At 60.3% G+C, this 25,517-nt stretch overlaps 1 protein-coding gene across 2 annotated transcripts; it reads right to left on the bottom strand.

The window, feature by feature from the left end:
* Positions 1-1,160: 1,160 nt before the first annotated feature.
* On the bottom strand, positions 1,161-23,188 carry LOC105807051 (ras GTPase-activating protein 4). 2 transcript variants are annotated; one of them, XM_012640322.1, is made up of 21 exons: positions 23,124-23,188; positions 18,343-18,399; positions 17,059-17,172; positions 16,496-16,557; positions 15,269-15,398; positions 13,246-13,327; positions 12,552-12,683; positions 12,184-12,275; positions 10,811-10,928; positions 10,415-10,565; positions 10,108-10,172; positions 9,684-9,796; positions 9,245-9,437; positions 8,979-9,116; positions 8,299-8,443; positions 7,983-8,152; positions 6,825-6,962; positions 5,667-5,802; positions 4,530-4,650; positions 1,531-1,595; positions 1,161-1,390 (listed from the first exon to the last, which is right to left on the bottom strand). In XM_012640322.1, the coding sequence occupies exons 1-21, from the start codon at positions 23,186-23,188 to the stop codon at positions 1,269-1,271; spliced, it is 2,409 nt and encodes an 802-aa protein (XP_012495776.1). In that variant the 3' UTR covers positions 1,161-1,268. The 2 variants fall into 2 exon arrangements, with proteins under 2 accessions (XP_012495776.1, XP_012495777.1); XM_012640323.1 differs by lacking the exon at positions 6,825-6,962 and having other exon boundaries at positions 1,232-1,390.
* Between the last annotated feature and the right edge of the window lie 2,329 nt (positions 23,189-25,517).

The following is a 25,517-nucleotide window of genomic DNA, read 5'->3' on the forward strand; positions in this document are numbered from 1 at the left end:
CTAGTCATCACTGCCCCACAGAGGCAGTGGGGGCTCCTCTTGGGCAGGGGACAGGGCTTGGTGGGCAGCTGGTGGGCCTCAGAGGGGACTGACAAGGAAAGTCAGACTAGCCCCCAGGATGCCAGGGACCCTGCCCCCAAGAGGGGGGACTGGCCCAGAGTCAACCTTTGCCAACAGTCAGACCAGCCGGAGCCTCTGTTGATGGAGGCATTGGACCAACCTCACAGGGCCAGGAATGGGGCAAGAGGGATCCTTTGGGATCTGGGTCAGAGGGTGGGGGTGGTGACTGCATGGCCAAGGCAGGGGCTGAAGGCCTTGTGGGGAAGCAGTGGATGCGGGGGGAAGGTCCAGGGCCTTCTCCCCACACTGAGCCAGGTCACTGTGGATGCCTGTGGGAGCTGAGCCTGGCAAGACGCCGCTAGGGGAAGCCAGGATCCCCCACGTGGCCAACACCCCCAGCCCACACAGAGGGAAGGATGCTACCAGAGCCAGGCCACCACTCGAGATTCAAGGTTCTCAGCCCCGCCCGTGCTGTGCCACCTTCAGGGACACCGAGGAGGGGGCTGCCCTGAGGAAAGAACAGCTGGTAAGACAAACAGGTATCTGTGGCCTGTGGGAAGGGAGGATCGGGACCCAGGGGTATGGTGGGGAGAGGAAAGGAGCCCCAGACCCCAGATGTAGGAAGTAGAGAAGGGGGCCAGGGATGCCCAGAGGCCATGCTGTTGGACCCATCCTTGGCCACACCCACCGGCAGCCTCTGAGGTTCCCCTAGGGCCACTCTCCCGAGACACCCCCTCACAAGACCCCAGAGCCTTGGCAGTCTCAGCAGGTTTACTGTCGGTGGCAGGTGAGCGGGAAGGGGAGGGGAGTGGGTGGGGTGGAGGCCAGGAGTGAGGGGTGCTGAGGTCGCGGCCTGGCCCCCTGGGGCCCATGCTCCCACCTCCCAGCCCACCCGGGCATGGACCTTCCAAGGGATGGTTTCTGGCAGGGTCTGTCCTAGGCAGGAGAGGAGGGTCCCTGGAGAGTTCCTGCCAGTGGCAGCAATGGCTGTAGGGGCCACAGGCAGCAGACAGGCCTCACAGAGGAGCAGGAGCCACTGCAGTCCAGAGAGATGTCAGGTCAGCCATGACGGGCCCAAGCTTGTCAGCTCTGGACTTGCTCCCCCTACTCGCCCTGCCCAGCGAGGGGCCTGGGGGGAGGGTCCAGAGGGCTCCGGGGGGCCTCCAAACGCCTGGCAGGGGGCTCGGCATGGGAGTGCAGGGTGGGCCTCACGTCTGCAGCTCCAGGAGGCGGGTGGGCCTCGAGGGCGGGGGGCTGGCCGGGCTGGAGCTGTGGGCCTCCCGGAGGTCCTGCAGCACCTGGAGCAGCTGGGCCAGCGGGTCCTTGGGGCCTGGAGGCAAATGTGGCCATGAGGGTGGCCGGCAGGGCCTCGGAGGCCAGAGGGCCCTGGGAATGGGCCTGGGCTCCCCACCCATGCATCCCTGAAGGTGGCTGGGGACGCAGAGGGAGTCCCAGATGGGAAGGACCTACCTTGGCCAGGGCCCATGGGCACGGCACCCGCCTCTGTGCCCCTGCTCGGCTCCCGGAGTTTCTCCCTGTGGGGGAGGACAGAGTGAGGGCCTGCGGCCACAGCCCACCCTGCCTGGGCTCCTGGCACCCCTGCTGGGAAGGCTGGTGACCCAGCATGGGCCTCCCGAGCTGCAGGTGGCTCTGGGGGGTGGGAGCTGACTCTCAGTCTCCAAAGAAGCAACAGGAGCCCCTGGTCACCTTCCCGGTTCCTTCCTCCCCTCCCACCGCGGTGGGTAGCCAGAAGGGCCTTTGAAAACCAAGCTCAGGCCCCATCACTCTCACATTGCAGGGCCTGTGGGAAATAGCCAAGTGGGGCCTGAAAGTCCCCTAGCTGGCCACAGAGTGAATTTCCTTCTTATGGGACAGGAGACAATGACATGTTCTTAATAGGGCTCACCAAAGACCCCAGGCCCTTACAGGTGCAATTCTCCACGTGTTTACAGGAGGAAGATGAGAGCCAGGTGGATCCCTGCTTGAAGTCCTTTATTTAGGAATTCTCGCTGAGTCCTTTTCACTGTCCCCTGGTCTATTTTTCTTTTTAGAGATGTGGTCTCACTCTGTTGCCCAGGCTGGAGTGCAGTGGCATCATCATAGCTCACTGCAACCTCCAACTCCTGGCCTCAAGTAATCCACCTGCCTCAGCCTCCTGAGTAGCCCGGATATAGGTGCGTGCCACCATGCCCAGCTAAATTTTAAATGTTTTGTAGAGGTGCAGTTTTGTTATGTTGCCCAGGCTGGTCTCGAACCCCTAGGCTCAAGCAATCCTCTTGCCTTGGCCTCCCAAAGTGCTGGGATTACAGGCATGAACCACTGCACTGGGTGACAGAGCAAGACCTTGTCTCAAAAATACAAAGTTTTGCCCTCAAAGGAGCAAATGGAAAAAGCAGCCATGCTTGGAGGGAATGTGAGGTCAAGGGAGGGCTCATTTCTTAAGATGGGGACAGAGTGTTTGGGGGCTGAGGAAATGGTCCAGGAGAGAGAGAAAAATCTCTGAAGGTGGAAGGGGCCCCTGCATGAAGGACGCAGTGGGTAGAGGCCTTGGCAGGAGACTTGGTTCGTCCATGGAATGAGAAGGCGGGAAACGCAGGCGCAGGTGACGCAGGTGGGCGTGGGCCAGGCTGTGGGAAGACGAGCGCTCACTTGCGGGTCATGCTTGTGTTCAGGGCCAAAGCGGCACAGATGGTGTGGGGCCAGGGCTGGGATCATGTGCCAAAGGGGAGCAGAGACAAAGTATGAGAAAGTCACCAGAGGGCAACCCAACCAAGTGACCTGCCACAGGACTGGCGGGAGGAGCACCGGGCAGAGATGTTGGGTGGAAAATGCAAAGTGGGCCCCTCGAAAAGAGGTTCCTCCAGGAAATGCAATTTTCCATGAGCTGCCTGGGTATAGGCTGGGGAGGTGGGAACAGCAGGCGGGGAGGGGCCAGGCTGGACAGTGGCCTCCCAGGATAACCAGGCTCTAGTCCCTGGAACCTGTGACTGTCACCTGACATGGCAAAAGGGACTTTGCAGACGTGATTAAGGATCCTGAGTTGGGCAGAGGATCCTCCAGGTGGGCCACGAACGAGTCCACAAGCGTCTTATGAAAGGGAGGCAGGAAAGCCACAGGAAGATGACGAGAGGACGGAAGCGGAGATGAGAGTGACGCACTTCAGAGATGGAGGAAGAGGCCCTGAGCCCAGGAAGGTAAGTGGTTTCTAGAAGCTGTAAACGGCCAGGAAACAGATTCTCCCTTACAGCCACCAGGAGGAGGAACCAGCCCTGCCAACATCCAGAACAGTAAGGGAATAAATCCATGCTTTCAGCCACCAAGTTTGCACTCATTTGCTAAAGAAGCCATAGGAAGCCAGCACAGCCGGGGACCACGGACAGTGGATGCGAGTGGGGGCCGGTGGATCCGAGCTCCTGGTGGGCTGGATCCAGAGGAAGTGAGCTGGGACGGGGTGGGGACATTCTCAGGACAGCAGGTGCACAGGTGGTCAGGACCGAGGGCGCCAGAGCCAGGCTACTTGGGTTCGAATTTCGACTCTGCCATTTCCTGGCTTAAGGGTGGATCATAAGAGCGGTGACCTGGGTTAGCAACTGACTATTAAATGAGTTCACATGTGAAGTGAAGTTAAAATGGAGCCTTGCAAATGAAGAGGAAGAGGAGGAGGAGGGCAAGTGCTAGGGCGTGGCCGTGGGTGTGAGGGTCCAGGTGGGGGTGGTGCACGCATCCCTTACTGGAGGATGAAGTCACCGAACAAAGGGGCAGCATGCCAGGGCCACACTATCAGAGAGGAGGTGGCTGCAAAGTGGCTGCGGCTCACAGGGGAGCAGGTGTTTCCAGATGGACAGCGCGAGCTTCGAAGGGTTTTCGGGAAAGAGAGAAACCTTGGAGGAGTTGATGAGCGAAGAGGACCCAGAAGGCAGGGGCATGGGGGAGAAGAGCCCCGCCCGCGCAAGCTCAGGGAAGCCGAGCTCTCAGGAAGCACGGGCCCCATGCCTGGAGATTCCCAGTTGATGGGGCCCAGGCATCCTCTTGTCTGAAGTTGATTTTTGAAAGCATCCTGTTTTTTCTAAGCTGCTACCAGGGCCAAGAGCCACTGGATTAAGCGAGCTGGCTGAAGAACCCAGGGAGCTGGCAGAGGGCAGGGCCTGCGTTCCAAGGGCCCTGTGAGCCGGCTGGGCAGGTCGGGAGGTGGGCTCAGCCCAGGTCAGGCCAGGAAGCAGCCACAGCCCTGACCCTTGGGTCCTCCGTCCTAACCTGAGCACCCTGTGTTGCAGAGATGTTCCGGGGCTCCAGCCAGACGGGGCTGTGGGGTGGGACGGTGCTGGGCGCAATTAGAAGAGGGGTGGCCAGCCACCACGGTGCAGCAGCCCCAAGCCCAAATCCCAGCTCCAGCCCTGGTCTGGCACATGCCCCAGGCCCGCACAGGCTCTCCTGTGTGGGATTCGCAGCCCCCACACGAGCCTCCTCACCGCAGGGCGGGCTCCACGCCCAGCAGGTGCCGGTAGATGAGCTGGGCCTCAAGGTCATGGTCAAGAGGATCGTTCCACTCCTGCAGGGTCACCCGAGACCGGGTCTTATCACAGCCCCGATCTGGTGGCAGAGAGAAGGCACAGTTATGAGCAGGTACCATGGGACCACATCCAACTTCCTGGCAGTACGTATGGGGAAACTGAGGCTTGGGGAAGCAGAGTGTGGACTCAGGGGCCCCCAGCACAGAGCCTCATCTCGGATTTGGTTCCTGAACCACGGGATACATTCCTACAGAGCCGGCGAGTTGTGCAGGACGCAACCTGGGGATCACTTTCTGGAAGGTTTCCTGCCTGGGAGGAAGCAGGGACAGCCTGGAACTGTGAGATCACGGTGAGGTGGGCCACAGGGGGTTAGTGCCTTGGAATGAGCTGGCCCTGCCACTTGCTGGCATTATGACTTTGGCCGAGTCATCTGCTTTCAATAAGCCTCAGTTTCTCATCCATAAAATGGGATAACAGGCCCTGCCTCTTGGGCCATGGTGGGCCCCACTTCACCGATAATGAGGGTATGTCTGTGACAGTTACAGCCAGAAGCTGCAGGTCAGGTCAACCAGCCAGCAATGCCCTTGCAAAGAGTCACCAAAAGCCATCCCCACCCACTGCTCAACCACAAATCCAGGGCAGAACCAGAGCAGTGGGTCAGGTTCAGATAGCCTCTGCCACGCAGGGCTCTGGGGACAGAGGCTTGGCCTGGCCTGAAGGCCAGGGGGCTCCACGTACTGCTCTAAAAGCAGGTGGGTCTGCAAGGAGCTCACTGGCCAAGAGGAGGGTTCCCTAGGGTTCCCCGTCAGATGAGTTTGGGAAGTGCTAGCAGGGTTACACAGCATTAGAAACGGGATTCTAATGAGTTTTCAGGCCACTTCAGAGCCTTCCACATACTCTCGTGCAACCCACACGTTGACTAGCATTTCCCAAACTACCTGGTCTCGAACCATCTTTGCCCAGAGCACAAAGACGGGGCTGGCTTTCCTCAGGTTGGTTCCCCCAGGCGCACAGGCAGGGCACAAGGGCCCCATGCAATGGCCTGAGGCCTGCCAGGACAGATGCAAAGCATGGGGCCCAGGCCTCCGCACTCACCTGTCTTGTCTTTCTGGTGGCAGCAACTCCACTTGTCCCCACGGAAGATGCCGGGGTGGTAGGAGCCCAGCAGGCCAGAGTTGTTGATGCTCACTTTCCGCAGTGCAGACAGCCACTGGTTCAGCTCGTTCACACACTGCGGGGGACATGGAAAGGGTGGCCCGTTCAGAAGTCACCTCCTCCAGGATGCCCTCCTTCCCTGTAGCTCCTGTACTGCTCCAGCGCCATGTTCCCAGCAGCTGTAAGTTGGGAAAGGCGGCCCCTGCTCCAGCATTTCCCCGGGCACATGGCCTGCTCAGCAGAGCGTGGGCTAGATTCTAGCCACCACCAGCTCCTCCGCCATGCCTGTGGGCAACCCAGAACCTGCAAGCATATGTGGTGGCCCTGCTGTCACCCCTTTTCCTTGTGGCCTGACCCAAAAGGGAACCCCTAAAGGGTATGACCCCAGGGGATGGGCCTGTGATCTCCTCCCCACCAGCCAAGGACGTCACTCCTGGGAGGAATCCAAGGCCCCTCCAACCATTGTCTTCCTCCCTGTTGCGGGTGTCCCTGCCCAGATATGCATCTGGCTCACCCCTCACGAGGTCCTGCTCAATGCCACCTGTCAGAGGCCCTCCCTGACCACCCTTTATAAATCAGCACCCTCCCTGCTGCACCCACTCTGTTCCCTCTTCTTCTCTCTTAGTCTCCTGCAGTTCCCCTCAAGGTACATTGCCATCGGACACCTTAAGTATTTACTTATTGGCCCACCTTCTCCCCTGGGATAAAAGCTCCATGAGGGTGGGCACTCTGCTCTGTCTGCCACTGTGTCCCCTCACCTAGAGTTGTGCCTGGGACCTAGTAGGTGCTCAATAGGTATTTTTTAAATAAATGACTGAGTTAATAAACAAACAGATGAGGGGAGTATTGGAAAGGCAGTACTCAAAGCCAAACACGTGCATAATATGATTGTCACGCATTGATACACACACAAAACACACAGGCGCCAACTCAGACTTCTGGAAATAGTTTCCCACAAACAGGTGCAAGCTCCGAATCACAGGGACACGGCTGTCCACGCAGTGGACCACACACAGACCTACACGTGGGTGCCCGTGGAAAGACACGGGCGGTGGCCTCGCTCCCTCCTCACTCCTGCAGCACCCGCCAGAGCCGCACCTTGCACTGCAGGTAGGCCGTCTGGGCCCTGCCTGCATCGTCAGTGTAGATGACCTGCATGACGTGCGAGCTGCCAAAGCTCTTCTCTTCCACCTTTTCTGCTGCCCGGATGTTCGCCAGCCTGATGAAGGCACTTTTCTGGAGCAGGCAGGGAAAGGGGGGCTCAGGTTTCTGGCCGGGGCCACTCCCCTCCCTGCCTCTGGGCCTCAGCCTCCCTTTCTGCAGCACCAGAGGGTGGTGGAGGGGACCCAGAGTGCCTACTGCTCCCCAGAGTCTGCTCTGTGAGTGGCCTCAGCCAGGGCAGAGCCCAGACTGCCGGTGACCACGTGCCCAGTGACTGGGAAGGAAGGAGCACGGCTTCTCGGGGGCTCCCCGCAGGTGTTTGGAACAGCGTCTGGACACCCCGCATTCCCTGGGCTACAAAGTCATGCCTGCGACGGACCAGGCCCTGTGCCTTTGCACTTATTAATCCTCCAACCCACCTTTGTTTTCCTAGGCTCTGCAAGCCATAGGCAGTGGGCAGATTCTGGGCCAGATTATCAGAGATGGCTGGGATGGAGCTGGACGGGGAGAGGTTGGGTCACTGGGTGGCCATGGGGCCTGCCCCTCCAAGCTTATTTCGTTTGCAGCTAAGTTACAAAGTCAGGAGAATGTAAGGGCCACTATGGAGGATGACTGTCGATGGAGTCTGCCCTCCTCACCTGGGGATGCCTCAGGGACAGGCCCCAAGCTCTGTCCTCAGCAGCACCCTGAGCACCAGTGACCTGGGGAAGGACTCAGGTGCTCAGAATCAGAACTGGAGAAGACCTCAGCCAGCTGGAGCCAAGGGCCAATTGAAACAAGGTCAAGTTTAAAAAAAATAAATGCTAAGCCCCGGCCTTAAGTTTGTTTTTTCTTTGACATTTTTTGAGACAGGATCTTGCTCGGTTGCCCGGGCGAGAGTGTAGTGGTGTCATCATAACTGCAACCTCTAACTCCTGGTCTGAGTGCTCCCCCTGCCTCAGCTGACAAACAGTAAAGACACCAGAAACCTGGTCCTAGCCAGGCTTTCTTCTCTGACCCTGGTGGACCTCAGGTGCACTCTCAGGAAGGGGACAGGTGCCTTTAGGGTGCTATAATCTCCCGGAGCCCCTCTCGCCATCTTCCCTCCTTACTCACCTTGGAGCTGGGTGTCTTGGCGAAGCTGAGGGCCTCGGTGGTGAGGGAGAAGTGGAGCTTCTTGAAGGAGGACGACGAGAGGGGGCCCTTGCCCTTGGTCCTGTGGATGAAGAGCGGCCCCTCCTTCACGGGTGGCGCCTGCAAGCTCAGTGTCCGCTGCAGGTCCAGCTCTGTAGGGGGGCGGGGCAGGGAGGGAGAGGAAAAGGGAGCCCAGTGAGGGGGCGGGGCCAGGGCGGAGCAAGCACCAGCAGCAGGCAGCGGGCGGGGCAAACGCAAGCAGGAGGCTGTGGGCGGGGCCGCGCGGGGAACCGCCCACCCTCCTTCTCCTCGATGTCCACGAGCTTGGTGATGAAGTCCTTCAGCTGCGCCACGCCTTGGCGCACGGTGGGCTGCAGCGGCTCCATCCAAGCCTCCTTGGCTCTGGAAGCCGGCGTGTCCATGTTGCCCACGTTCTGGACCGCCTGGGGGGTGACAGCACGAAGGACCAGGCTCTGCTGGGACAGGGGCCTGGCCATTGCATGCCCCCAACACCCCTGCAAGCCTCTGCTTCAGCTGTAGGGATGGAGGCAGAGGCAGCAGAGGCCCTGCCCACGGGCCCACTCCAGCCCCTCAGGGGATCATGGATGAATCACGGCCTTTGAGGTTCTGACAATTGAGACCATATTGACCCAACCTATTAACCTTCCTCTTTAAGTTTAATCTCAGACTGCTGCGCTGAGTGACCGAGCCTGGGAGTATGTAGACTCAGGTTGGAAGGTCTACTGTGCGGCCTTGGGCAGCCTGCGACCCCTCGCGAGCCTGTTCCCTTATCTATGAGATAGGGGTCAGGTGAGGCAACCCCAGGAAAGCTTTGCATACTGTCAGGTGCAGTAACCACGTTACAGTATCAGCAGCCTCGCCACAAGGCCTTCCCGGAGCCAGTAGGGGCCGTAGTGCAGTCCAGGCAGGGGCCCCGGTGCAACACCCGTTCGGGCTTCCCACCCCGCAGGCCCGCACCTTGGCCAGCAGGAGCAGGGTGCGGCTGGTGCGGGCATCCGCGTGGCGCTCCCGCAGGTGGAAGAGCTTGGGAGACATGATGGCGGGAGAGAAGAAGCGCAGGCACAGGAAGCTGGTGACGGCGATGAATGGCACGTTCTGGAGGAGTGCGGGAGAGCATGGGCTCCCCTGCGCCTGGGAGCCGGGCGGGCCCCACCCTCTGCCTGCCTTCCCCAGCCTCCCCGCCGCTCTGAAACCCGCCCCAGCCCGGCCGGCAGAGGGCGCACCTCGTGCTGGGCGCCCGGGAAGCGCTCGCGCACGCGCCGGAAGAGCTGGCGGAAGGTGGCGCGCACTACGGCGGGACAGGCGCGCACCGAGCGACTGAGTGCGCTCAGCAGCGCCCCCAGGTGGGCACGCAGCGTCTGCGCGCTCTGCTCCAGCACGTCGGCTTCTGTCTGCGGGCGGTGCAGCCCGGAGCACCTGCGTGGGCCCGGGCGGGGCGGCAGAGAGGGGTGCGGTCAGCGCCCGCAGGCCACACGGACAGGGGCTCCCGCAGACACAGGCGCCAAAAGGCATCAGCCGAGACATGGACACAGAAACAACACACAGGTGGGCAGGGCAGCGACAGGTAAACCCAAGCAGAAAGAGCCACCAACACACACTTGCAGACAGGGCCTGAACCCGCACCCCCCACCCACAGCACCCCCAGGGATCACCCGACCTCACCCTACATCCTTAACTTCCACTTTGCTGGGGTCCAGCTCCACGTACTTCTTCTCCTCAAACACCTTGTCGATGATGGGGCCCACGATGCCGTGCAGGTACCGCATCCCAGCCACCTAGGGGCCACCGCGAGCCGCATTGGTTCTGTCCCCTCTCCAGCTGCCCTTTCCCAGTAGCTGGCCTCTGCAGCCACCAATGCACCCTCTGCCTGCGGTATCTGCCCAAAAGGGGCCAGCTACACAAGCAGGGCAGCTCCACACACTGCTTCTCCACAAATGAATGAATGAATGAATGAAATTCTTAACCTTAAAGGGCCCTGGACACTGAGACAGAATACTGGAGTTTCAGCTCCAATTCTGTCTCTTGGCCTCTCTGAACCTCAGAGTCGTCATCTATGAAACGAGGACAGTATGCCATGCAGACCCACCTTCAGAAAAGACTCCATGGACTTTGAGGCCAGAGAATTGCTCCGGAACAAGGTGTTGGCTTCACCTACAAGCAGTGGTTCCAGTGGGTGGGGGACGCTGGGACAAGGTTTTGTGGGGAGGAGGACAGAGGACCCTGGGGCTGGGGCCTCTAAGCTAGCCCTTCAGTAAAAGGCCTCCTTGCCACTGTCCCACCTCTGTCCTTTGCTCCATCTCTCTCCTCCTCCATCTGCCCCATCTCCCCCCTACAGACTCCCCACTCCCTACTCCCACCCCGCACCCCGGGACTGGCTCCCTCCCAGGCCTCACTGGTGCGCTGCAGCTCCAGCTGGAACAGCAGGTCCAGAAAGTCCTTGGCCAGCCCCTGCCCCAGGAAGAGCTTGAGCAGGTTAGTGGCCACATCCTGGCGGCACTCAGTGCTGGTCGTCTCCTCGATGAGTGGGATCAGCTGCCCTGAGCCCTGCAGGAGGTGGCAGGGAGAGGCAGGGCTGGGAGAGGCACCCGGGAACCCGAACCTTCACTCTGAGGACCTTAGAGCACCATGGGGAAGGGGCCACTTTCCCAAGAAATGGCTGGGGGCGGGGCCCTGGGCACTGGCCAGCTCCTTACATCCTGAGAACTCCGTGTCCTGCTCTGCAGAATGGGTTTAGGAGGACAGGGCCTACCGTCGCCAGACCCTCCCACCTCCCCGCAGAGCCCTCTCACCTGTGTGCCTAGCTTCACCTCATGGCACAGCAGCTGCACCAGGGGCTGGTAGCAGCCAGAGGGCAGCACCGTCTCATCCCGCAGCCGCACCTCCAGCTGCAAGGAGCCCAGGTTGCCCCTGGAAAGCGCAGCCCGTGACCTCTCCACCAGGGACCCAAGTGCTCCCCCCGCCCTTCCCCTGCTCCCCTGTGTTCTTCCCCCTTGGGGCCAGCCTCCCCATCTCTCTGCTCCTGCCCTCCACCCATCCTGTGTGGGTTCCCTGCAGTGCCTGGCCTCCCAGGGTGCTGCCCGTACTGCTTATTTCTTCTCTCTGAAAGCCCTTCCTGCCTCTGCACTCATGGAATGCCGCCCTCAGGCTCCTGTGGCCCTCAAGCTTGACCCACGCGGGCACACAGGACTCCCCAACATCGAATCTATAAACTCCCAGATAATAGCAGGTTCATGTGAACACTTTACACTGGAAGCAAATCCCCAACCCCATAACAACCTGCTGGGGAAACTGAGGCTCAAGCAGCTCAAGCAACTCACCACAGATCTCACTTCCACGCTTTCTTGTTCTGACCCCTCCTTGCGGGGGTGTGGACCAAGGCTTCACATCCTCCAAGGCCCCCTGCCCCGCCCAGCACACACTTCACACACAGAGGCATCAAAACGAGCCCCTGGCTGGTTCATGGGAAAAGCTCTGGCGGTGGACGCACATCCGTCCACCTGCCCTGCCCTGCCAAGGGTGGGGATGGGGGGTCTGGGGTCTTCTGCAGGGGAGACAACGCTGAACCACCCAAGGGCTGTGGGGGACACAGCAAGCAGGCCAGGTCCCAGCTAGGCTGCCAGATTTGGTGAAATAAAAACCCAAGACACCCAGTTATATTTGAATATTTTTAGTGTGAGTATGTCTCAAATATTTCATGGTCATTCTTATACTAAAAAAGTACTCACTTGAATTTTACTTGAAATTCAGCTTTAGAGGGGTGTGCTGTCTTCTACCTGGCAGCCCTATGCCTGGAGAATCTTGGGGAGTGACTCAGAGCTTTGGCTCAGGGACACCAGCTCTGGGGACTTGAACCCTGGTCTGACGTCTGCAGGGAAACCCTCAGAGGGAAAAGGTCTGAGGACATGTTCTAGAAACAGCCAGAAGGCAGAAAACAGAGGACCTGGACTGCCTCCACGCTCAGAGGACAAGGCTGCGCAGGGCTGTGGGAAAGGACAAGAGTGGGTGTGGCCTGGAGGAGAAGCATCCTGGCCTGGCAGGCTGAGAGCTGAAGGAACCCTGGGGCTGTGTCCCCTGACCCCTGAGCGCCCACCTGCCCTGCATGCCTGAAGCCAACTCTCAAAATCTCAGCCTCCAGCCCTGCTGCCAAGTCCCCAGCACTCACTTGTCCCGCCGGCTCTTGGACTGGTCGGGCTGCAGCCGGAACCAGCCCTCCTCCTGCTGGGCCACCCAGAGTCTCTGGACATTGAACACCACCTAGGGGCAGGGCAGATGGGTGGAGGGAAGGTGTCATGCTGGGGCTGGGACACTCACATATCTTCCTTGCAAACTACCATTCTGTTAGCGGGAAAGGGTCCCTTCCAAGGGTCCCTGAGCACCAGCATCAGTGGGGGGCAGTCGCTGGTTCTGGGGAGTCCCGGGCTTCCTGAGTGCCGCTCTCTGGGGCAGCTGGAGGGAGGTCCCTGAGGGTGGGATGGCTGGAAGTGAGGCCAGGTGCTGTAGGCAGCAGGTGCCCCCTGGGGCAGTGCTCACTTTGCCCAGGAAGTCGTTCCGGCTGACGAGGTCCCAGTCCCAGGCCTCCACACACAGCGCCTCCGCAGCCCTCTCCTCCAGCTCAAACTCAAAGGTCTCGTTCCAGCGTGGGTAGCATGATTTCTTCACGATCTGCCCAGAGAAGGGGAGGAGGGGTTGGGGCTGACTCCACACGGCTCCCTGACCCAGCCAAGGGCAGAGCCACCCCAAACACCTCCCTGGTTCCCTGCAGACTCCTTGCCTCTGAGGCTTTGCAACAGCAGAGGTCAAAATGTCCTGTCCAAGCCCACACTCATTTCTCAGATGGGGAAAACTGAAGCCCAGGGTAGGAAAGGGACTTGTCCAAGGCCCCACAGCACTGAGAACCCAGACCTTGGTGCCCTCCCCCAGGACTGAGCCCACCACCCTGGTCGGTTCTCGGGGGTGGGGAAGGCAGGGTGGGCCGCCATCGAATTTTTCAGGTTAACCCCACTCTGGCTGTCTCAATCCCCTGCCTACCCCCCAGTGTGGCCGGGGTGAAAGGGGTTGGCACTAAAGGGGCTGAGACCTGCCATGTCCCCTCAGAGAGGTTGCCCCCTTCTCTGGGCCTGCTCTGTGAGACGGTGGTCCCAATCTAACCTCCCAGGTGATGCTGAGGACAAAGCCGACAGGGCCCTGAGCCTCCTGTCCCCTCCCAGCCCACTGGCTTCCTCACCGAGGTCTCCTGCGTCTGGCCGTTGTAGCGCACTCGGACAAAGGGGTCAGATGCACCATTCCGATCCTTTGGGGCTAGGTCCCTGGTTTGGGGGGGAATGGGTCACCCACTCATCATCTGAGCCCCCCCAGCCTGTGTCCACTGTAAGGTAGCCACACCAGGCTGGAAAGGCATTGGTGCACCCTGGCCCCTCCCGCTCTGGGCCTCTGTTCCCACGGCCATCTCCCCAGTGTCCCCCATGTGGCCAAGACTCCCCCGAGGTGGAGACCGAGGCTCCACCTGACTGGGCAACTGCTGCCCCTTGCTCTGGGGACGCAGGGAGGCAAGTGCCGCTGGGGAATAGCCCAGGCCGAGCCCCCTGCCCTCTGTTCTCAGGGCAGCCCGGAGCTGGGGTGACCTCTCTGAGCCTCAGTTTCCTCCCCTACCCCACCGAGGCCTGGTGCGATAATGGCCTTCTAGAAGGCCCAGTAATGTCCTCCTCGGGGTGGGTGAGGTGCAGCCCGGACAGACGGTCTTTCCCTCCCCACAGATGGAGCTTCACAAAGCCCGAGTCGGGTCACCTCCAGCGCAGAACCCTTTGCGGACGAACAGCAAAGCCCACGTTGCTCCTGTTTACTATAAACATAATTTTTCTGCCTGTTTCCTCTCTTTATTTTAAGTTTTAAGCCTCTTGTGCCTGCCTTCCTTTCCCCCTCAAAACTGTCCAATAGAACTCCAAGGTTTGGCCTTGAGAATGTGCCCAGAAACATAAGGAGAACGTGTTCTTTCTTCCTCTGCCGCAACCCGGGATGTCTCAGGATTCCAGCAGGGGTCTTGGCACTGAGGACAGCCAGGAGAGGCCTGGACACACCCCTCCCTCTGCTGGGACTTGCCAAGAGGCGGCCAGACTGGCCCAGCGACTGTGTCCCCACCAGTCCCGAAAGGAGAGGACTGAGAGGTTCTTGGAGGGGATGGCCAGGGAGAAATGCTTTGGTGTTGCCCGTGTCCATGGGTGGGGATGACGCCTGGGAGCAGCAGCCCCGAGGTCCCAGAGCCTGGCCATGCATGTGAGCGGGTGCACATGTGTGCATGCCTGTGTCCCAGACAGCCTGGTGCCAGGCAGGGCTGAGGACACGGAGGAGCCAGGGGAGCAGAGGATGGATGGGGGCGGGAGAATGAGTGTGCATGGGGGCATGGCTGCGGCTCGGCCCAGGTCCAGACATTTTCCATCCGTTCCCATTTTCCCAGGGCAAAAATAAAGCCAGGGCAGCCACAGAACGCGTTCCCTGTGCACATCCAACCCATGCCTTTCATTTGCCAGAGAGAGATAAATCTTCCTCCCAGACAGGGTGACTGCCCCAGGGTCGGGGGCACAGTATTCCACACGCCCTGGCTGGCTGGGGGCTGCCCTCCCGCCCCAGAGGCAGAGAGGGACTCCAGGGAGGTGGGTTTGGAGCCAGAAAGGAAGGCACTTCTCACGGAGTGTGACTCACACTCAGGCCCAGACGGGAGTGGAGCCTGCAGCTAAAAATACCCTGGGAGTGGGGCGGGGGTGGCCCTGGCACAGGTGACTCAGGCCCACTGAGCCAGCCAAGCCACTGTCCCTCCTGGGGAGAACCGCCACCCTGCCCATCTGGAGATTGTTAGCAACTCTTTTCACCCTCGAGCCCCACCGAGGACCTACACACACACACCAGGCCAAGTTCACATTGGGGTTAAACCTGGGGGAAGCCCAGCCTTGGTGCTGGGGTACTGGGGTCACAGTTCAAGGTCCCCTTGCACCCCGACCCCACTGCTCTATGATGCCTGAAGTTCCACCATTAGAACATCACCCACTCCCTTAAGGGACATGTCCCCTGAGTTTCCTAGAGAACATCCAGAAACATCTGCAAGTCAGGAAACCCTCCCAGACCCTCTCTTGAGGGCAAGCTTTGATGGGAGGCGGCCCTGGGGCCAGGAGGCAGGGGTGTGGGGAGGGGAGGCTCCTCAGTGGGTTTCTCTGGTTTCACAGGCCCCATGCCCGTGCCCCAGCCCCCCATCTTACCTGGCCTCCAGCACGGAGCAGCGCAGCCGGTGGGCCCGGGGCCCCGGCACCACCTCCAGTCGCAGGTGGATCTCGCCCTGCACCTCCTCATCGGGGTCAACCTCCGTCAGGTGGGCCCACCCGCTGAAACCTGTGGGGCTGCAGCTCAGCCAGGGGCTGGGCCCTTTCCCGCCAACCCTTCACCCTCAGCCCTGCCAGGTACCACGTGGCACCTCCATAATCCCCTCGGAATCCCCTCGAGCACCCTCGAGGCAGGGGCTGTCTTCTCCAGTGACAGATGGGGAAACTGGGGGTCGGAGGTCCCAGCAGGTGGAGGAGCTGGGATTCTAATCTAAGTGAGGGCCTGCGCCCTCACCACGGTGCCACGATGCATTCAGCGGTCCTGACCCTAACTCATCACGGGACTGTCCTCAATTTCCCCATCTAAAAACAGAGGAGAGTGGCTCTCCCCTAGGGCTGCTGGGAGGAGGGTCTGAGGCCAGGTGGGGAAGCTACATGGGACCCTGAGGAAGGGCCTCACTGGGGCCTCTGGACCCCAGAGGGGCTGGCTGGAGCTGCAGGGAGGAGAGGCCTCTGGCCTGGCTGGGGCCAAGAGGTTCCATGAGTCAGCAGAGCCTGCCGCCACCCCCGTGCCTGCCCCAGCCTCACAGACAGGAGCAGGTGTGTGCCGGGGAAGCCGGTGAGAGGGTCACAGAGGCTCGGGCGCAGTGCCTGAAGCATCCAGGAACTCCTGGTCTGAACCCTCAGAGATGGCAGGACCTGCCCAAGGTCACACAGTGAGGGTGGGGCAGGGCTGACCCCTCAAAAAAATGTCTGCATCCCCAGGAAACATCCAACGGGCTCTGCAGCCTTGACTGGCTCCAGGCCAACCCCTTAGACTTAGGACAGAGGGGCACTGGGGCCCAGGTGGAGGGGACCCCACGGGGTACGGAAGGCGCTATCTGGACTGGAGGAGGGGCCCCTGCACCTCAGCAGTGGAGTATGAGGGGCAGGCCTCAGACCCCACCATTGGCAGCCCCTCTCCACCCTGGGGAAGCAAAGTCCCCAAAGTGGGCAGAAGAACACAGAGGCCACACGCCCAGGCTTCTGGGGAGTGTAGAGATGGCCTTCCCTGAGCACGGGACCGAGGGAGCGGGCAGGGAAGGTCTCTGATGGGGACAGAGGCCAGGGGGTGGGCACACCAGGGGCAGGGGGAGAAAGCCATGGACTCCCTCCCAGGGATCTTACCTTTAGGGTGAGAGGCCAGGGTGTCCCTTGTAAGGCAGACCTTCCCAATAACGTCATCCCGGCTAGAGGGTGGAGATGGAGCCAGAGCTGGGCAGGGCTGTGGCGCCTGCTAAGGACCCAGCACCCCCTCCCACCAAGTTCAGGGTCCCCTATGGGGAGCAGGGAGGTGGACATTCCAGTCCCTTGCAGTGTAGCTCAATGGAGGAGGACCTGTGGCTTCTGGATTCTGGACACTCAACGGGCAAATAATATTTCTGTACATGGACCAACACATGTACCCGCACACATGCCAAGCTCATGCTCCCTGGGTACCCATTTCACAGGTCACGCCCCCATACACACATAGTCCATGCACACCTGTGCCTGTACCCCGCACATGCACCGTGTGATGTGGCTCGTGCCCCATGAATCCCTGCCCTGCCCCCTCCCAGGCCCACAGGGCTCTGCCTTCCTCCAGGCTGCAAAGAGGCTGCAAAGGGACCAGCGGTCCCAGTGGGGAAATGGGCCGGGGAGCTGGGCAGATGGTCGCGTCCAGGCCCCAGCTGAAGAGTGGGGGCACCCACCTGAGGGCGTCCTCGTCCATGACGTAGAAGGCCACTGCGTGGAAGGTGGGTGGCAAGTGCACCTGATACTCCTCACCCCAGAAGGGGCACAGGGTCTTCCACACGGTGGCTGTCCTGTAGGAGAGGACCCTCAGCATCCACCAGGCCACCAGCCAGGCCACCCCCAGGCCCTGGGTTGGGGCAAGGCAGGGCTGCAAGACGTGAGCCCACCTTCCTCAAATCTCCCCACCCCTACCCCCAGCAAAGTGGGCTCTGCTTCGGATGCTTCCTCCTCAGACCCCACTGCCCACCGCCAGTCACCAGTCCCTGGCCTCCCTCCCTGCCCTGGATGGGACACAGGGCTGCCTCTAACCTGCCATTTTACGTTTGGGAAATCTGAGACCGCAGCTGGCAGTAGCTGGCCTCAAGTCATGGGACAGCTACACAGCTGGGACCACAAGCCTGGCCTGCCAGCCTCACACCCCTGAGGGTCCAGAGCCTTGCCTCTCCAGGCTCAGCGGGGGTTGGACGAAGACCCAGATTAAGGCTCAGGGGACCACTCTCATGCCAACCACTTCTAAGACAGGTCACCTGAACTCTGGGGCCTCAGTTTCCCTGTCTGTATCAGGACCATCAGAGCCATCACATCCCTCCCTCCTTGGTGACCCTGGTTTGGAGACACTCGAGAAAGTGTCTCTTGCATGCAGGGGGCAAGAATTGGGAGTCTGCGGCCTTGGCAAGGGGTGGGCAACGGGCACTCAGGTGAGCAGAAGAACAGAGCGGCTCTGGCCATGGACTTAGAGGCGGGGGTCTGGGTGGGGAGGAGACAGGACAGCAAAGACTCTGCCCAGAGATCAGGCTCTGGGGTCAGCCAGACTTGGGCTGACTTTGGATGGCTTTGCCACTAACTACATATGTGACCTTGAGCAAGTTACTCAGTGTCCCTGCGCCTCAGTTTTCTCATCTGAAATTGGGGTTTGGTAATATAGTATCTAGCTCATGGTAAGAATGAACCAGGCCAGGAAAGGGTTAGCACAGGGCCTGGCAGAGACAGGGCTCCATAAATGATAGCTGTGGTTACTAATAGTCCTCCTCATCATCTGTCTCTCTCGGGGGCTGTAAGGATTGTAAAGATGAGAAGAGATGGCTGAGTCCCCACTGAATTACTGGCAGCTCTTTCTCACGTCCTAGCTGGTGCGGCAGGCATGGTGGCCCCAGAGGAGTAGGCGCTCCCAGCCCTCACCCACCTCTCGCAAAATTCACAGCCCTTAGGGAGGTGGGTGGGGGCTGGGGTGCGGGCAGTACCTGATGATGGCCTCATTGTCCACCTTCACGATGCAGTAGGGGTCGCTGCTACCGGTGCTGCAAGACAGACGGGCGGGGGGCGGGGCTGGAGGGAAGCCAGCAGGGGCGGGGCCAACAGCGGGGTCTCCAGCAGTGCCCTTGCCTCCCCTAGGTGAGGGGAGGTGCGGGCCCTCAAGACAGGACACAGGGGGAGGAGGTACCTCGTCCTGGGCTGGAACCCAAAGGCTCCCTGGCCCAAAACATGTGCCCCCACCCTCAGCCTGGGAGGGGGGGTGGTGATGGAAAAGCAGGAACCTGTACCCCTATATACAGGGTTGGGGGAGGAAGGGGGAGAGATTGGGAAGGGGAGAGAGGGGGAAGGGAGAGAAAGGGAGGGGACAGAGGGAGGAGGTGAGAGGGAGGGGATGCTTGGGAAAGGATGCCCCTACTTCCTGCCCACTTCTACCCCATGCCTGCCTTGTCCCAAAACAGAGTCCAAGCAACAGGCCCAGGCATGCTCCTGGCACCCCTACCCTCCACACCAAAGTCTACCACCTTACTCTGCCCCCAGCCTTTGCTCCTGCCAGCCCTCCTGCCAGCCCTCCCCTGGGGTCACGCTGCCTCCCCCTCCATCCCAGTGCAGTTAGTGCTGTATGTCATCAGCTGCCTCCCACCTGCTATGAACTCCCTGAGGGTGGGGACCACTTTTGTGTCCCCAGGGCCCAGGACAGGACTTGGCACGAGACAGGGGTGAATGGATGAATCAATGAACAAGTGACTGAATGAACAAATGTAACAGTCCACCCTGGAGAACTCCCAGCCACCTGGGAAAGGAGGAATGGGGACTGCTCAGGTTGGTGGCAGGTCCCTGGGGTTGAGAGGGGCCTCCAGCCAGACCCAGGGCTGACACTGGGCAAAAGGGGGGATGACAACTGTCTCTAGAACTGTTCCTCCTTCTTTCCATCCATAACAAGGAAGCGTATTTCTATGTTGTAGATTGGGGAATTCCAAGTTCTGCTTTCTTTCTCTAAAGGGGCTCTTCCTGCAGAGGAAGCCACTCGGCACAGAACCACTCCCGACATAGACGGGAAATGTCTACCCAGGCTGTTTTCCGGCCTATAATGTGGGAATTGTAATCCCAGCTCACAGGGCAGCTACCCTGGGTCCCTGAAACGAGCTGACAGGGCCAGCCCCTTGCAGGTGCTCAGTAAATGCCAACACTTCTTGAGACTCTGCTCCTCTGCCTGTAACCTCCACCCACTCCCCACCATTCAAAAGCCTCTCTGCAGAGAGTCTCCTGCGAACACCCCAACTTGCATCCCACCGGCCCAAAGCCAGGGGGCTCCAGGCCTCAAGCAATGAGGCCCCTGTGCACCCCAGGTGCTGGGCTACAGGACCCAGGAGCCACACATGTATTTGTTCAAGGAGCCCAGAGGAAGCAGGGAGAGATCAGGGCTGGCTGAGGGAATGGGGGACTTCTTTGGGCTGTCCCCCACCACTGGGCTGCTACTGCTCCCTGGCCTGGGGGACCCTTGGGCCGGGCAAACTCTTGTCCACTCCAGCACTGCCCACTGCTCAGCTCTCACGTGGTGAATGAATACACAAATAAATGGTGAGGCCTGGGGCGCGTGGTGTGGCATCACCGGAGTGGGCACAGGCCTGGAGGCAAGGGAACAGAACTCCGGTGTGCAAGGACTGCGATGAGCTGGGTGGCTGGATCAGAGGGTTGGGAAGGGGACAGTGTCAAGAGTGGGCTGAGGCCAGGTTTAAGGACCTAGGCCCAACCATGGTCTCTAGTGAGCTGCTGGGACCCAGGTCTGCCTAGCGCCTTCTGCCTGGTGAGGCCCCTGCGCCAAGCCCCTCTCCCACTTCTCCTTTTGCAAGCCAGTTGCCACTGGCCCAGCCTGGCTCCTTGCAGGGCCTCTATATTTAGGGCCTTGGCAGTTTCTAGGCTATGGAAGAAGGAGGACGAGGGAAAACCCCGAAATAGCCCTGGGCCTGTCCCCAGGGCCACTGGGTGTGGGAGCCAGGGGGCCACTGGTCACCATGAGCCTTGGCTCCTGCCCAGCTGACCCAGGTGCCCAGGGATGGGAGGCAGTAGGAAGGAGCGTGGCAGAGCAGGCAGGCGCTGGAAGCTGCTGGTGATGGGGCACCCAGCTGAGCTCTGCACCCTGAAGAGGAATAAAAACCCATGAGTGGAAGTGGCAGGGAGGCAGGTGGCAGCCATGTGAGGATGACTCCCTCCTCAGATGGGCCACAGTGAGAGGTGGTGAGCTCCCCATCCTAAGAAGTGTGCCAAACCTGGATGGAGGGAATGCTGCTCAGGAGACAGACCGGGGGCTGGTGAGGCATAGCGAGGCTCTGGTACTTGGTCACAGCCTCCTGTGATCCCCAAATCCCTGCTGTCTCTGCAGCCAGATGTTTTGCATGAGATTTCCGAGGCTCAGTCCCCTGAGCCCCATGACAAGCTCGCAGCCTTGCGTGAGCTAGGATTCTTGGCCTGTCAGCAGCAGACAGAGGGAGTTTCAATCGTGACTTCTCTACCTACTTGCCATGTCACCTTGGCAAGCGATTTCTACATCCTGAGTCTCAGTTTCCCCATCTGCAAACTGAGGCTATCTACCATATACAGCTAATAAGAGGATTAATGGGAAGGTCCTCAATACCTCTTACTCCCCCTACTACAGACCAGGTCCCTCAGGGCACCGGAGTGCCAAGATGAATGAGCCAAGGTCCCTGGCCTCACAGTCAGGCAGCTCCTGCAGGAGCAAGTGCCACGCCAAGGGCTGCCTCCAGCAGACCCACAGCCACGAACCCTACCCAGGGTACCAGGGAAAGCCCTGGGAAGGAGGAGGAGTTTGAAAGGGGTCCTGAAGGATAAACAGGAGTTTTCCGGAGGACTCCAGAAGAGAGCGCTGGAAGGCAGAGGGGCTGTGAAGGGCAGCTGCCCAAAGGGGAGGGAGGGGCTGAGTCTACGACGGTTTAAGAGATGGTTCACAGGTCAGGGCTGTGTCCACCACCCACCCTGGGAAGGAAGGGAGAGGTGGCAAGTAGGGCAGGCAAGGGGGCAGGTCAAGGAAAGAGATTAGGAGGCACCACTCCCCCCGGGGAGATGAGGCCCCTGGCCATGTCTTTGCCCATGGCCCTGGGCTGTGCAGAGGCAGGGCTGGGCAGGGAACCAGGCACCTGGGCTCCCAGGTAGGCACAGCCCAAGACTTTTGCTGCCCTGGGCTGGGGAGAGCCTGGAGTCAGGCACTAGGGCCAGCTGTCTCAGAGATGGGGAGGGAAGCGACAGACGGAGGGGCTGCTCCTCCCAGCCACCACCAGCCAGAGGAGGCCAAGATGACCTAGTTACTCGAGCTGGTGGGGTGGGCGGGTGCTTAGAGGCTGGGCCTGGGGGCTGAGACCCTTCTCAGAGCTAATCTGCCTTCCCACCCCACAGACCTCATTCCCAGCTGCCACCCTACTTCTCCCCAAGCACAGAAACCCACCTTGAGATCCCCCACCCTCCTCCCTCACCCATTGCCATGGCAACTGCTGAGCTCGGCCTCGTCAGGCCCAGGGGGCCTTGAACTAGAACTGCTTGCTGTGGCACTGAGCATGCTATGAAGGGAAGCTCACAGCAGCCACTATACTGGGAGAGAGATACTCACCCCTACCCCACCCCCTCACCCCTCCTGGCCACTTCTCTGCATCCCGGAGCCTCAAGGGAGGGAAGGCTCCAGCCCAGCAGACTTTGGACCCGACACCTCCTCCTCTGGGCTCCCCTGCCCCCACCCTCCCGCAGCTCCTCCAGGCAGCCAGTGCCCCTCAAGCTTTGAGCTTCGCACCTTTCCCTCTAGATAGCTTTCAACCCCTCGTTTACAGAAGGGGAAACTGAGGCTTCGGGCACCCGGAGCTGCCTGAGGCTGCAAATGGGAAAGCTGGTGGCAGAGCCAAGATGGGGAGAGAGTGGTCCGGGACTTAGCCCTGGGACCTACTGAGAAGGGTGGCACAAGGGGCTCCTGAAACCTTCTCAAATCTGGCCAGGGACCAGGGTAATCCCTAGATGTCAGCACCTGTTAGGAGCCCTAGATTCAAGACCTTGCTCTGCCACTCGGAGCCAGCATTTCAGGTCTCTGAGCCTCAGTTTCCTCATCTGTAAAGTGAAAGGATGAGAACTGCCTGCTGGGTGGTTGGAGGATTAACAGGATGGCTCAGATAAAGCCAAAGGCACAGGTGGGCTCAAGTGACAGTTACCACCCAGCTCCCTCCCACCGTCTGGCACCTGACCTGTACCCACTATTCAGTACCTTCCCCCCTGCCCACGTGCACAGCAGGAAGCCCAGGGACAGCCCCAGGGCCCCAGGGCCTGTTTCAGGTGCACACTCCAGGGTACTAAGGGCTCCCGAACTACTAAAGCAGAGCCCTCGTTTGTAAGGGGGCACCCCACTCTCTCCAGCCACACCCGGGGCAGTTCACCAAGACGTCTCCCCTGCGACGTCTCCCCGAGCGCCAGCTCCTGTCCCATCAAAGCCCCTTCCACTAGTGAGCCAAGGTCGCTCCCTCACTAAGCCCCCTGACAGATCCCCGCCCCCTCCGTAGTCCCCAGCCCTCTGTGACACTCTCCCACTGTTGTCACTCCCTGTCTGGAGCTCGCAGCAAATCTCACTGTCCCCATTTTCCCTGCCCGTCCCCCACCGCTGCCACGCTCCCACACTCTCGCCGCTGCTCGATCTGCGGGTAGACCCCAGAAGGTTCAGGCGTAAGGGGGCAGCGCCCTTCCCGGGAAAGTTGGGGCTCCCACCCTTAGCCGCGCTCACATGTCCTTGGCGGGCAGGTTCTTTCCCTCCACGATGCGGATGGACAGCGAGCTGCGCTTGGCCATTGCGAGTCCGCGACGCGTGGTCCTGGCCAGGGGTAGCCGGACGTCAGAGTCCGGGAAGGCGGGCGGCGGGCGCGGGACTGAGCACCGGTGGGGGGGACGGGCCGCGCCCGGCAGCTAGGCGAGCGCGGGGGCGGGGGAATCGCTTCCACTTCATTCACCCCCACCCCCGCCCCACGTGCGGGGGGGACACGGCAACCGGGCAGGCCAATCAGCGGCCGGGGTTCCCCGGGCTGGGGCGGGGCCGGGCCGAGTAGTGGCGCTCATTTGCCGCCTGGGGCGTGAGGGGCGGGGCCTACGCGTAGGCGCTGATGCCCCGCGGACCCAGAGCGCGCTGGCGAGGGAGGGGAGTGCCACCGGAGCGAGGGTGGGCGCCGGGTTCCCGGTGGCCCAAGCCGCGGGTTCGGGTGGGCGGCGGGCGTGGTCCGAGCGCGAGTGCAGAGGCGCGCGGGGGGCGGGTCTGCCTGTGTGCGTGGGGACACACGGGCAGGGGGACCTGCGAAGAGGAGGCGGGTTCCCGCAGCCGGGACTGCCGGGGCCTCCAGAGTCTGCTGCGTAGGCGTGAGCTGGACGCGTGAGCGATCCAACGGACGCAGCCAGCAGCGGGAGCCACCTGGACCCAGAAGGAGGGGACGACAGCCAGGACAGCCCAGAGGCTTTGGGAACTGTCATTAAAGTCTAAAAGACCTGTTTTGGGTTTGGTTTTTGTGCGCCTGCTTGGGAGGAGGGGCCTTTCTCAATTGTCACCTCATTTACTCCTTCTACATTCAACCCCCCACCCCCACCGCAGTGGGAAAGTGGTTGAGGGGCTCGGGTTCCCAGGGGGAAGATTACCTGCTGGAAGTCAGGAGGTCACACAGGTGGGCCCCAGCAAGGCCTCCCCAGGACTCCTTGATGGCCAGTCTTTCCACTGGAGCACAGTCCCTCTCCCAGGCTCTGCCCAGAGCCGAGTCTCTAGAATTGTCTGCCACCGTGGTTCGGTTTGGGGACTGGCACAGCAGTGACTGGCCCTGAGAAGCTGGCCCCCCGCCCTCCAGGGCACTGCCCCAAGCCGTGAGGGCATACTTGGGTCCCAGACACAGCTCCGCCACGCCCTTGCAGGGTGACCCTGGGCGGTTTCCTTAGAGTCTGTGAACTGGTTCCTGCAGAGAGGTGCTGGGAGCAGTAACACCTGCCAAAGGTACACAGGAGAATCTGTGTGTGAGCGTGTCTAGCACAGATTCTAGTTTCCGTTATATTGTTTTCTTTTCCTATTTCGTTATTTGTAACCTACACGCACAGTTTGCCAAATTCAAAAGCTATTGAATGTTTGCAGCACTTACAAGGAAGAGTAAGTCTCTTCCAGCCACACTAATTCTCTCCCCCAAGGCATCTTCTGTTCCCAGTTCCTTTCGAAGCCTTCTGGAAACAGTCTTTGCCTATAATTCAACAGCAGATATATATATATTTTTTTCTTTTATGCACAAATAGTAGCTTACTGTTAACACTTACAGCTTCGTTTATTTTATCTTGGAGAGCCATGCAGCTCTATACATCAAAAAGCACCCCCATTCTCTTTGCCATTGTGCAGACATCTCTTTGACAGGTCCGGGCCCCCTGTTAGTGGCTGGGCAGGCTGTTGCCATCATTTGCTTTGACTAGACAATAGCGTGGCTCACTCGTTTTGCACGTGAGTGAATGGAGCTGAGGATAAATTCCTAGAAATGGACTCTTCAGGCCAGAAGACACGTGCATGCAGGACGTCTATAGGATATGCCAGGTTTCCTGACGTGCTGGCTGGTCCCATGTACAGGGCCACCAGCGTACACAGAGTGCCAGCTCCCCCATGCCCTACCAGCCCACTCTTTACTGATCGTGCGATCTCTATGTGAACATGGAAAATCATCTCTTCTCAGAGTACTTATGGCCTGTTTTAGGTGGTTTATTAGGGCTGCCATCAGCCATCCTTGATACTGCCCCCTCTGGCTTCGTCATCCCCAAGGCCTGTCCCCATCCCCGCCTCCCTACGCCTGGGTTTGGGCCAGGCCAATGGGAGATGGGAAGATGCTATATTGGCTTCTTGGGAGAGTGGGGGCTTACTCCTCCAAGCTTGGGCTTTTTCTGAGGCCTGGTTGGTAAGAGGGTGGGCAGGGAGGGCCTCTGCCGAGTCCAGTGTGAGGATCTACTGCACGCGGGGGCCCTTCACCTAGCCTGGAGATGCACACCCCAAGGGTGGCCCAGGGAAGCCCAAGCTGAAGGCTCCTTCCCCACCACGGCTTCTGGCGTCTGCCTTAGGCTCCCTGCTTGCCCACCCCCGGTCCTGGGAGGCTCACCTCCTCCTCCAGAGGCAGCT

This window comes from Propithecus coquereli, unplaced genomic scaffold (assembly GCF_000956105.1).
Source record: "Propithecus coquereli isolate 6110/MARCELLA unplaced genomic scaffold, Pcoq_1.0 Scaffold150, whole genome shotgun sequence".
NCBI classification, from domain to species: Eukaryota; Metazoa; Chordata; class Mammalia; order Primates; family Indriidae; genus Propithecus; species Propithecus coquereli.